General features: G+C 48.4%; 1 protein-coding gene across 2 annotated transcripts; it reads right to left on the bottom strand.

Moving 5' to 3' along the window:
* Positions 1–675: 675 nt before the first annotated feature.
* KLHL38 (kelch like family member 38) lies at positions 676–10,652 on the bottom strand. 2 transcript variants are annotated; one of them, XM_082721763.1, is made up of 4 exons: positions 10,413–10,652; positions 8,390–9,850; positions 4,265–4,370; positions 676–1,457 (listed from the first exon to the last, which is right to left on the bottom strand). In XM_082721763.1, the coding sequence occupies exons 2-4, from the start codon at positions 9,740–9,742 to the stop codon at positions 1,324–1,326; spliced, it is 1,593 nt and encodes a 530-aa protein (XP_082577889.1). In that variant the 5' UTR covers positions 9,743–9,850; positions 10,413–10,652; the 3' UTR covers positions 676–1,323. The 2 variants fall into 2 exon arrangements, with proteins under 2 accessions (XP_082577889.1, XP_082577888.1); XM_082721762.1 differs by lacking the exon at positions 676–1,457 and adding an exon at positions 2,101–3,116.
* Positions 10,653–11,245: the final 593 nt, after the last annotated feature.

Genomic DNA, 11,245 nt, shown 5'->3' with positions numbered 1-11,245 from the left:
GGGGCACCGGGGTGGCTCAGTGGGTTAAAGCCTCTGCCTTCGGCTCCGGTCATGATCCCAAGGTCCTGGGATCGAGCCCCACGTCGGGCTGTCTGCTCAGCGGGGAGCCTGCTTCCTCCTCTCTCTCTCTCTGCCTGCCTCTCTGCCTACTTGTGATCTCTCTCTGTCAAATAAATAAATAAAATCTTTAAAAAAAAAAAAAAAAGATGAGCCTGGCTGTTGTTGGAGGAGGGGTCCGAGGTGGACAGGCGTGGAAGCAGCAAGGTCACTTAGGCTGGTCGACAGTGGAGACAGAGGGACTGAGGTGATGGCTGTCCCTGAGAGGACACTTGCACAGATCGGATCAGGGCACCGAGGAGAGGCATCTCTGAGCCGACCCCTGAGGAAAGGGAGGGAGGGAACCCTGTGGGTGTGGCATCCAGGCCAAGTATGTTCTGGCGCAGGGCGCGGTGCATGCGAACACAGATGTGTGAGCCCGGAGGCCAGTGTGGCCGACACCGAGTGGGGGGACACGGTGAGAGCAGAAGGGGAAAGGTGTGAGGTGGGGGGACAATCTTGTGGGTCTCTGGAAGGCATCAGAGAAAGCTGGGAAGGCTTTGGAGAGGTTTTCTTTTTCTTTTTTTTTTTTTTTAATTAAATTTTTTTTTTAACTTTCGTTCCAGTATAAGCTTTGGAGAGTTTTCAACAGGGGAATGACCTCTTCTGACTCATGTTTCATGTTTGTGAAAGATGCCCCCGGCTGCTGCGTGGAGAGAGATTTGGGAGTGAAGGCGGAAGCAGAGACACCAGTGATGGGTGTAGGTGAGAGAAGATGGCGGCTTTGACCAGAGTAAGAGCGGTGGCTGGTGGGGCTGCTGGGCCCGGCGCTCCTGAACCAAACGGAGTGGGGTGTGAGGGAGAAGAGCCAAGAGCAGCGTCCAGGTCTTTGGGCCTGAGAAGCTGGGAGACAGTTGTTTCCTTCTCTTAGGCTGGGGAGGCCTACCATGGGAGGAGTTGGTTTGGTGAGGAAAAAGTGAATGTGAACACATCGGCTTTGAGGTATTTGACATCCAAGTGGAAACATGGAGCGAGCCCTGGGGTCTGGAAGTGGAGAACAGTGGGAAGTCAGCAGCGCTCGGCGGGAAGGAAAAGCCATGCAGGGAGGGGGCTCGCTCCCCTGGGCCTGAGGGTAGAGGCGCGGAATGTGTAAGGGCTGAGCACTGGGGCGCACACCATTTACTAGTGGGGAAAGAAAGAGACAAGAAATTAAAGAGACAAGAATTAAGTGCATAGAGCAGGGAGAGAGGGTGAGTGGTGTCCCAGAGGCAGCGTGAGGAAGGCATTTCAAGATGGAGGGAGGGTCATCTGTGTGGTGCGCCGCTGATGGCTCCAGTCCGATGACAGATCAAAACGCACTGCCTGTGAGGTGCTGGAGGTGTCACTGGTCACCTTTTCCAGGGAGAGGAGGGATCGAGAGCCTGAAAGAGGGGTTCAAAGAGAATGGGTTGTAGTAAGAGGCCAGTTAACCGCTAAGGTGACAGCATCCAGGATGAGGAACAGGGGCTGACAACCTGGGCAGGGTGTCTAGACCACGGCCACATGGTCTGGGGAGCAGGGCAAAGCTTCAGATCCCAACAGGAGGAGCTGAAGTGCAGGAAGAAAGGAAAAGTCCAGAACATGAACCTGGAGAACAGGGTGGGGAGGAAGGTTCTGGCTTGAGGGCTCTCTGGTGCCCGGCTCAGGGAAGTGAGACCCATTCCAGATGCTTCCACAGCTGGGGAGAAGACTGCCAGGTGATTATAACGTGCTGTCATCTTCAGTTGATTCCGGAGCTTAAGACGGAGCCAGCTTGGGAGGCACTTTGAGACCAAGAACGTTGTTGGGGGGTATTTAGCTTTGGCATGGACAGGGCAGTAATTGCTGGGATCTCTGAAGGAATTTGTTGACTTTCTTAGAATAGTGATTCTCATAACATTTACCAAAATGAAAATCCTGATGAATTCTGCAGGTTTATAGCTCCCCAGAGGCTGGAGAAAAACACAATTTGGCACTAGAAAGAAACTTTATTCTGGCCGCATGGATAATTTTGCAAACACTAGATACTACGCTGCACACATGTTCCTCGAATTCCAATTTATTACATCCACAGAATGCGAAGAAACACGGTCATGGCCCATGTCTCACACTGCCACCTGGACCCTGTGCCAGGGACCCCTTTTGCTCTAGATTTCCATGATGCTCTGGGTAGATGTGGTTTTGGTCAGCGCAGCAGTTCTTTCTTTGGGGAACTGCTTCTGTCTCCTGCTGTGCAGTTTGGATGAGCTGTCAGTGGTAACAGTCAACATGACTTCTGCCTGTAGGGATGTGCTCTGGGATCACACAGTTACAGTAGCACAAGCCCCGGAAACAGTGATTGACTCAAGAAGAAGGCATGGAAATAAGAAACAGCCAATTCGGATTATTTTCAAGGTTAATGTATAGATAATGGTGAGGTTCTTTCTTGGAGATGCAACTTTAGAAAACACTGAGTTTATCAGTCGCCACTGTCTTCACACTTTGTGGATACAGAAGCTTGTTTGTAGCATGAAGTCTAACAGAGATGAGGTAGGAAGGAGAGGCAGTAGGGGGAGAAGAGGAGAGCGGGAGACGGGGTGGGGGTGTGGAGAGCCAGAGAGGGCCAGAGCGTTCTACCAACAGGATGCCTGGTTCCAGGCCTCCAGGCTCTGGAACTTTTGGTCCTGTCAGGGGCACTCCCTGCATCCTTTTGGGGTTATACTCCTTTGAGTTGGGTTTCTGTCTCTTACAACAGAAAGCATCTTGACTAAGACCCACAGTTACTTGCCAACTTCACGGGAAGGTGGGGGTGTGGGGTATGCACTGGAGAGTGAGGCAGGCGTGGTCAAAGAGTTTGTGAGGAAGCTGTCCCTGGGACGTCCAGGTGTCTGTCTCAGGGTCGTAGCAGTCAAAGGAGGCCAAGTCCTCGATGCTGCAGTCTGTGGTCAGCCGCCGCCCGCCCGTCACGTAGAGCTTATTCCCCATCACCGTGGCCCCGTGGTGCATCCTCCGGTCTTTCATGTCCGCACACTTGACAAATTTGTTGGATTGAGGGTCATAAGCAAGAATCCTCCTTGTGTAACCTGAAAACCAATGGCATGTTGGCAAGCTCAACATTGTTCATTTGGGACAGGAAGTCTGCAGTCTGGAAACATATCTGTACTTTGCCATTGCCTAGTACCAAGGCTGGCATCTGAACTAAGGTATAGAATATTTTGATAAGCTGCCCAAGGTCCAGTGTGTGGCAGACCTGGGGTTTAGACTAAGATCTGTCTGATTCTGGCCCCTGTATCCTTTTTTTTTTTTTTTTTTTGGCCCCTGTATCCTTAACCTCATGTTAAGGCAGCATTAGATTGGGAGCAGCTTCCTGATTCCAGACCTTTTTCTATCTTTTTTTTTTTTTTTAAAGATTTTTTATTTATTAATTTGACAGACAGAGATCACAAGTAGGCAGAGAGGCAGGCAGAGAGAAAGGGGGAAGCAGGCTCCCTGCTGAGCAGAGAACCCGATGTGGGGTCTGATCCCAGGACCCTGGGACCACGACCTGAGCCGAAGGCAGGCTTTAACCCACTGAGCCACCCAGGTGCCCCGAGCTTTCTCTATATTATTGGCTTTTTCATCTCTCTCACATGTTCCCTTCCCCCCAAGAACCTTAATAATCCAGAGAAGGAGCCTTGGGAATTCAGGAACAGTTCTCACCAAAGACCTATCTGGTCCCCACCACTCCCTACTTTTAGGATCCCCATTTTACAGATGTGCAAACAGAGGCACAGAACAAGATTAACGACGTGCCAAAGAGTATACAGCCAGTGACAGAGTCAGGATTTGAACCCAGGTCTGACCCTAGAACTATTCCTCTTAACCAAGACACTCTACTGTAGTTGCAGAGAAATGATCCATTAGCGGCTAATTTTATTAACGGTAGCAAACATTTTTTGAGTATTTGCCATGTATCTGGGATAGTGCTAAGTGCTTTAGATATGCGAGCACATTTTATTGTCACAACAATTCCGTGAAGTGGGTATTATTTCATTCCTTGTTTATAGATGAAGACAGGGAGAAACTTCTGGATGAGAAAAGAACTTTGTCAAGTCATGCACACTCCCCTAGTTGGATGGATGTGCTTTTAAAAACACTGTTTTGTAGAACAACATCTGTCTATTTAGTGACCCTTTTTCCATGGGAGATGCCAAGTTTGTGTCCAGCCTAACTATCCTCTGTTCCAACTCACCTCCTACGATAACAATCTTCTCCCGAAGCACCACGGCAGGGGCACACACATTCTTGATCATCCTTGTCTCCATTTTGAACCACGTGTTTCTGGAAATGTGATAAACCTGAGAGAGAAATAGAATCACGGTGCTACACTGTAAAGTGATATATATTTTCTAAAAGATAGAAGTAGTATTTAAGAGAGTGAAATAAGATTGTTTTTCTTTTCACTTTTTAAAATGTAGGTAGGTGTATTATTATCAACAAAATGTAATTAAATAACAGAAAATATATATTACTAGAAATCGGTCTTTATGTGAGACCATGAGATCCTTGGCTATGTCTCCATAGAATGGACGGAGAGTTACGCATTGTGGTATGTGTTTGCTTACCTTACTTGGAACATTTTTTTCTTTTTAATGGGAAATGGAGCAACTTGGGTATTCATAAAACCAGTGATTTTTCAATCATTTCTATTTCCGGCTCATGTTTAAATTTCTAAATGTTCCCGTGTATCAGAGAGGGCCTGAGAGCCAAGAATGCATGTGGGGCTAAGTGAGGAAGGCTTTTGAACAGTTCATGCCTGAAAGTCATTAGAATGGTAGAGGAAGCATGAGAAAAAAGTAAAAGAGCAAGGAGGTGGGGCAGGGCTCCTTGGCCACGGTCTGAAATAGCATCACAAAGCATTATTCCCAGAACATGTCCCCTTCAGTTTAAATAAAGTTCAAATATCAAATATAAAGTAGTTCACTACTAGCAAAATTGAGCACAAAAGACTTAGGATGGATTTCATATAAGAAAAGAAGAGGCAAAACATTTATTTGCCAAAGAAAATGGCATTTTTTTCTATATAAAATTTAATTGCTACCATACGAAAGACTCTATTTTTTTATTATATTACCAAATTTGATCTTCACAACCATCCTATGAATTAGGTACCATTACTTGCCCCATTTTTCACATTAGGTCATTGAGGCTCAGAGAGGCTAAGTGACATGCTGGAAGTCACATGGCTAAGGAATGGAAGAGCTGGTCCGGTTGAGCCCAGCGTCCAAATTCTTCTTCTTCTTCTTCTTCTTTTTTTTTTTTTTTTAGGTTTTTATTTATTTATTTATTTGACAGACAGAGACCACAAGTAGGCAGAGAGGCAGGCAGAGAGAGAGGAGGAAGCAGGCTCCCTGCTGAGTAGAGAGTCCAACGTGGGGCTCCATCCCAGGGCCCTGAGATCATGACCTGAGCTGAAGGCAGAGGTTTAACCCACTGAGCCACCCAGGCGCCCCCAGAGTCCAACTTCTTAACCACCACAGTCACGACTGGGCTTGGGGCCATATAGGTGTCGCCTTTCTTGATGGCACATTTTGAGACTGAAGACCTCTCGAGGTCTTCCCATTCTTGAAGCTGATGAAGCCTAGATGAGGTCATGTGCTAGAGACAGCCTGTTAAGCCTCATGGTTTCATCTGAAAATACAGAGATGACACTGGAAAGTGGGATCCTTGGAGTTAAAGTAAACACTGAGTGAGTAATTGCCTCCTGGCTCTCTGTTCTTTGTCAGCAAGTTTGGGGTATGGTTTCAAAGATAGATTAAACATCTGCTCACAATCCTCATCATACCCCCAGAGAGCTGGGGGCAAGGATAACAAAGTGTCAAACTGGTGTTTGACCAGTGGAGGAAGTGATATTTTGTTATAGTGAAGGATTTGCTCAGTGCCATCCAGAAACAGAGGGAGAAAGGTGGCCAGGGAGAAAGGTATACATACACACACAAATTACACAGTGATACCACTGTTCAATAGTTCCTAAAAGAATGCTTGTGTGCAGAAGAACCATCCTGTAAAGAAAACCGAATCTGTGCCAGAAAATCCAACCTACTTTATCAAGCAACCCCACTGATCTCATGCTATAGTTGAATGAGTAAAATTACCATTTCAAAGCTAAGGCTAAGTAGATGAGAAAAGCTGCCATGAATGCTTTTCCCCTTTCCCCCTTCTCACCCCTGCCATGTAAAAGGATTACTCACACGGTAGTGGGTTTTTTTCCCACCGGCCTTTGCAAGTGTCTTGTTCGATGGTACCATTCATTTTTTGATACGCCAGCTTGAAAGCTTTTCTGAGATTTGTATGTATTCTTAGGAAATCAGTAACAACTTTGCAATGTGACGTCATTAGCATTATTTGTTCACTTCATTTTGAAAAGCACTTTTGTAAAAGAGGGAGGGGTTCTACCTTTACCTAGAAGCCCTCTGTTCCGTCCACATTGTGTGGCCAGAGCTTGGTGGGGAGCGGACCATGTCTCTCTTGGCTCAAATATATGAGTGGGATTTGAACAGGCTCAACATCTGCCGAGGTGGTCAGAGAAGAACTGAAAATACGGGCTGGGAAAATGGAGCCAAGACAAAACAGGGATTAAACTGAAGCTTGATACTTTTCTCCATCTCCGCTGGCACCAGCTTAGCCCAAGCCACTGTCATCCTGGCTGGATCTCTAGAACAGTCCCCCGCTCTCCTCCCTTTGTCCACGCAGGACTCTCGAATCCCTTTGGCACAGGGCATCCAGAGGGAGCTTCTAAAAATGCAAATTTGATGACTTCAGCCACCCTGTTAGTCTTAGGCTACAACCCCAATTCCTTGACAAGGCCTAGAAAGCCTACTGGGTCAGCCTCATGTCCACAAACACCTCTCCCTTGGGAATGTTCCAGAATTTCTATAGTAGGGGCTCAGGGGCAGCAGTCTGGGTGAAGGGGGTGGCACTCAGGGCAGCTTGGGAAGGGGGCTGATGGAGAACATGTGAGAACTAATTCCTTCCCTCCCCACCCCAAGCTCCACTTAGATAGACCGCCTTTTTGCCTCCCGCTGTGTCCCAGCTACATGGTCAGTCTGTCAGTCCCTCCAGGTGTTGGGCTGTGCCCTTCTCTGCTCCAGAGCCTTTGGTCCAGCTGTTTCCTTACCTGGAAGTACCCCTCTCTCAACAGAGGACTCTGCCTCTGCTCAGAGAAGCTTCCTGCCCGTGTCTCCATCCCAGTCAGGTCCTTCTATCTTCCCAGTGATTCTCCCTCTTCATTTACTCGCCTTCCATCTTCTCTTGCTTCCCTGTTCACGTCAGCTCAAACCAACCTTGAAAGTTCACACCATCCCCAATTCCCTCTAGACTGGCTTAGGGCACGTCTCATGCTCTTATAGCACCCCTCCAGTCAGCACGTGAATTGTAATTTTCCTGAAGCTCCTGGAGGGTTAAGTGCATGTTCCTGCTTATGCCCTTGTCCCCAGGGCTCTTACAGGGGGCTTGGGCTCGAGATAGCGCTCATCGGGCAACATAGCAACTACCAGGGAGCTCCTTGATCATTGTTAAAGACAGGCTCATTATTCATTTTTTCATATCATGATGTGAACTGCAGAGATTAGAACTTGCATAAAAGACTTCATATTCTGAGATTTTGCTTTCTGTTGGTAACACTTCTCAGAGAGCTTGCTAGTGATGTTAGTTAGTGTCTACCTGTCATTTAAGGCCAGGGTTCTCCAAACTGGCTGCTCCGTAGGACCTCCTGGAGATGTCTGTAACAGGTATATGTCAGGACCCCCATAAAGAGATTTTGATTCAGCCTATCTGTGGTTGGGTTCCCAGGATTTGGTCACAGACTGTAGACCAATGCTTGGGACTCTTCTTCTAAGGCCTTGTTGATTTGGGTGAGAGGATCTGCAGATTTCCTACAGAACTTCACTTTCTGATATTCCATGTGTTCTAGCTTGAACTTTTTTCATTTTTTTTTTGAACTTTTAGAGATACTAATTTTATCTCTAATAAAATTAGAGATAAACTCTTCATGGACAGGGATTGTATCTAACATTCCTTTGTGTGTATTCATCTTACACAACCAGAATTCATAAATGGATAAAGTCTTACTTTACTTTAAACTTCCTTCTTTCCTCCCTCCCTTCCAGCTTTCCTTTCCTCCCTCCTCTATGTTTTCTCTGCAAAGGATAGTGAGTATGTGGATTACAGGTATATGTGTATGCACTCATGCAAGCAGGTATCCATGAATGTGTATGTGCATGTATGCACGTGTGTTTGTATGTGTACACACACATATGGGTATGTGTGCATGGTGTGCACTCATGCACTCCCATGATGGGAAGGACCAGCCATTTACCTGGATAAGGCGTACAGGATTCTGCATGATGTCCTCTCCCCCAAAAAGGTAGAGTCTTTGGTCTTTCACAGCAACCGCAGGGTGGAGAACCCCCACAGGCATGCTGGCCATACTCTCCCAGATGTTGAAGATGCTGTTGTATCTCTCCATGGAGCCCATGACCTCCTGCCCTTCTCCGATGCCCCCAATGGAGAAGATGAAGTTCTTATGGGCAGTACTTCTATGGGAGTAGCGGGCCACCAGCATGGGCTGCCCCAGCCTCCATTGGTTGAGCTTCAGGGAGTATATGTAGACGTTGTGGCTGGGCACGTTCTTCCCTGAGCCAACAGCCATGCCTCCTAGCACATAGATGCTGCGGTGCAAGGTGACGGCTGAGGCCTTATATAGGCGGGTTGGGAGTTTAGCCAGATTCTGCCACTGGTTGGTCTGTCTGTTGTACAGTAGAACATCCCTGGTGGTCTGCTGGTTGTCCTTCCTCCCACCCAAGACGATGAGAAAATCCTGGTAAGAGGTTCTTGGGGGGACGTGCCATGGAGGCTGGAGGTCTGGGGCACTGGAGGTGCTGTACGTGGCAAACATCTGCCTCTTGGCCATCTCCAGGATGGTCTGGCACGAGGGCGAGGACTGCAGGAGGGCATCGTTGGCGATGAAGTGGTGGAAGAAGGCCGGGTGGATATACTGAAGCCTGACCTGCTTGAATAGCTCCTGCACGTGTCGTTTCCGGGCCTGGAGGTCATGCTTGATCCAAACCATGAGGGCCTCAAACACCTTTTCCTCCTCTCCACAGAGCCCGTCGTCCCCCAGGTAGTCTCTCAATTCCAAAGCACAGAGCTCCTTCAGGTCGGCCGAGGCAGCCACCTCAGGGAAACATGTCAGGGCCACCTCCCTGGCTTTCTTCTTGAGGGTCTCACAACTCAAGATTTCGGAGAGTCGGATCATGCCCAGGCAGTTGCTGGGGGTCAGCTGGCTCTGGAGGTAGGAGGAGCAGGCCTCCAGTAGCTTGGGGTATTGCAGCATGGAGGCTGCCTCCATCAAAGGCAGGACGTTCTCAGCCGTGATGGGCACCTCCCCTGTGTACACATATGAGATGATCTGGTCCAGAGTCGTGGGGTCAATGCCTTTCACCTGGACTTTGGCCTCGCTTCTCTCCCGGAAGTTGCTGCAGAACATGGCCCTGAAGTAGGGGCTGCTGGAGGCCAGCACACTTCGGTGGCAGGGGACCTCCCAGGTCCCCGCACAGATGCTCACATCAGTCAGCAGCCTGTTTTGCCTCAAGCCATTGAGCTGCCTTAATAAGTCAGAGGAGAAGTCGTGGTCTTTGAAGAGCAGTCCATCTGGCGACTCCTCATCCATCCTAGAAGGAGGGGGAGAGGTCCCAAGGGGAGGTGTGTGCTGAAGGGTTTAGCTGTGTTGACTCCAAGACTTGGAGACTCCAAGACTCAGTGTCCATTCACTAAGGTGCTGTGGATATTGCCAAGAAGGTTGCTTAGTGAAGATTGGAAAGAGAGGCCACCTACACCCCACACCTCACAGCCAACACTCTCTTTTTGGTTATGGTTACTCCCAAAGGTGATAGGAAAAGAGCATCTTCAGATAATCTTAGGGAAAAAAACCCCAAAAAACCAAAAAAACAACTACTGACATGGTTGGAAGTTACCTGATGGTCAGGGGCTGAAGCAAGGTGACAGTCCCTGCATTTGACCAGCCCAAACCTATGAGCCCTGCTCTAGCTTCTCAGCATATCTGTTACTCAGTAAACTCATGTAAGCATCTTTCTGGATGTTAGTCATTCCCCGAGGAGTCAATCTGGGGGCGTGGCTCTCTGGCATGGAGAGAGCACTGAAGGATGAAAATGGGCCTTTGTGATTTATTTTTTAAAAACATGACTTCTCAGAGTCTTTGGGGGTTTTGTTTTAGAATGTGATAAAGAGAAAGCAGAGACCAAACAACACTCTGGGCAGGGTTTCCGGGATGACACCTGGCAGTCTACCTGCGGAAGAATTAGGCATTTAGAGATCTTTACCTTGGTTTGCAGCGGTGACGTCCCCCAGTGCCCAGTCTGCCTGGTCCCTCCGGAGACCTTCCACCTCTGGCTCCAAGTGAAACCATAAACCCAGGCCTTCCTTCAGTTGGCAAATGATTTGTCCTGGGAGAGTTCTGGATTTGTTTATGCAAACGGTGCTTTCGCAGTTTTCTAGAACTTCGGGAAAGAAGCACCGGGCAGGGAGACAGTGTATACATTCCAGGGCTAAGAATAGTTGCATATGTACTTTCCACTGTTATGACATGTGACTCTCCAGTTGCCTTTTGCAGCAACCCGAGGGCCTGCCGGGCCAGCGCATGCCCACATGCCTTGTTTCCTTGGCAAGTGTTTACATCGGCATAAATAGATCTGGAGGAACAGCTTCTCTTAGAGAAGACTTTGCTGCCCACTTGGACACATCTTGGGTCCCTTGTCCTAAAAGTGCCTGGGAATTCTAGATGTTTGTAAACAGGTTGCTGTGACCTGGGACAGTCACTGAAGATAGTTCTGGGCAAGTTGAAGGTGACGGATGGTCTTAGGGAGGCCGAAACGTGGGCCCGAGGATACTGTTCCATGGGTCTTTATTTCCTGCTGTCTGCTGGCAGGATCATTGAAGAGGGCTGTGCTTTCTGCCTGCAGCCTCCGAGGGGATGGAATGTATGACCCAAGTTTTTTTTAATATTTGTGGAGCGCCCCAGAGTTCCCAGATGCAGGAAAGATCAAACCTTTGTTGGTTCCGCTGATGCCAGGGGCTTCTGTTGTCAAGTGGCAAGGGTCGTACTCTTCCTGGTTACTCCTGCCTCTCACAGGCATATGCTGATCGCTCTTCAGGT

This window comes from Mustela nivalis, assembly GCF_964662115.1.
Source record: "Mustela nivalis genome assembly, chromosome: 2".
NCBI lineage: Eukaryota > Metazoa > Chordata > Mammalia > Carnivora > Mustelidae > Mustela > Mustela nivalis.
This window is presented reverse-complemented; position numbering and strand designations above follow the sequence as displayed.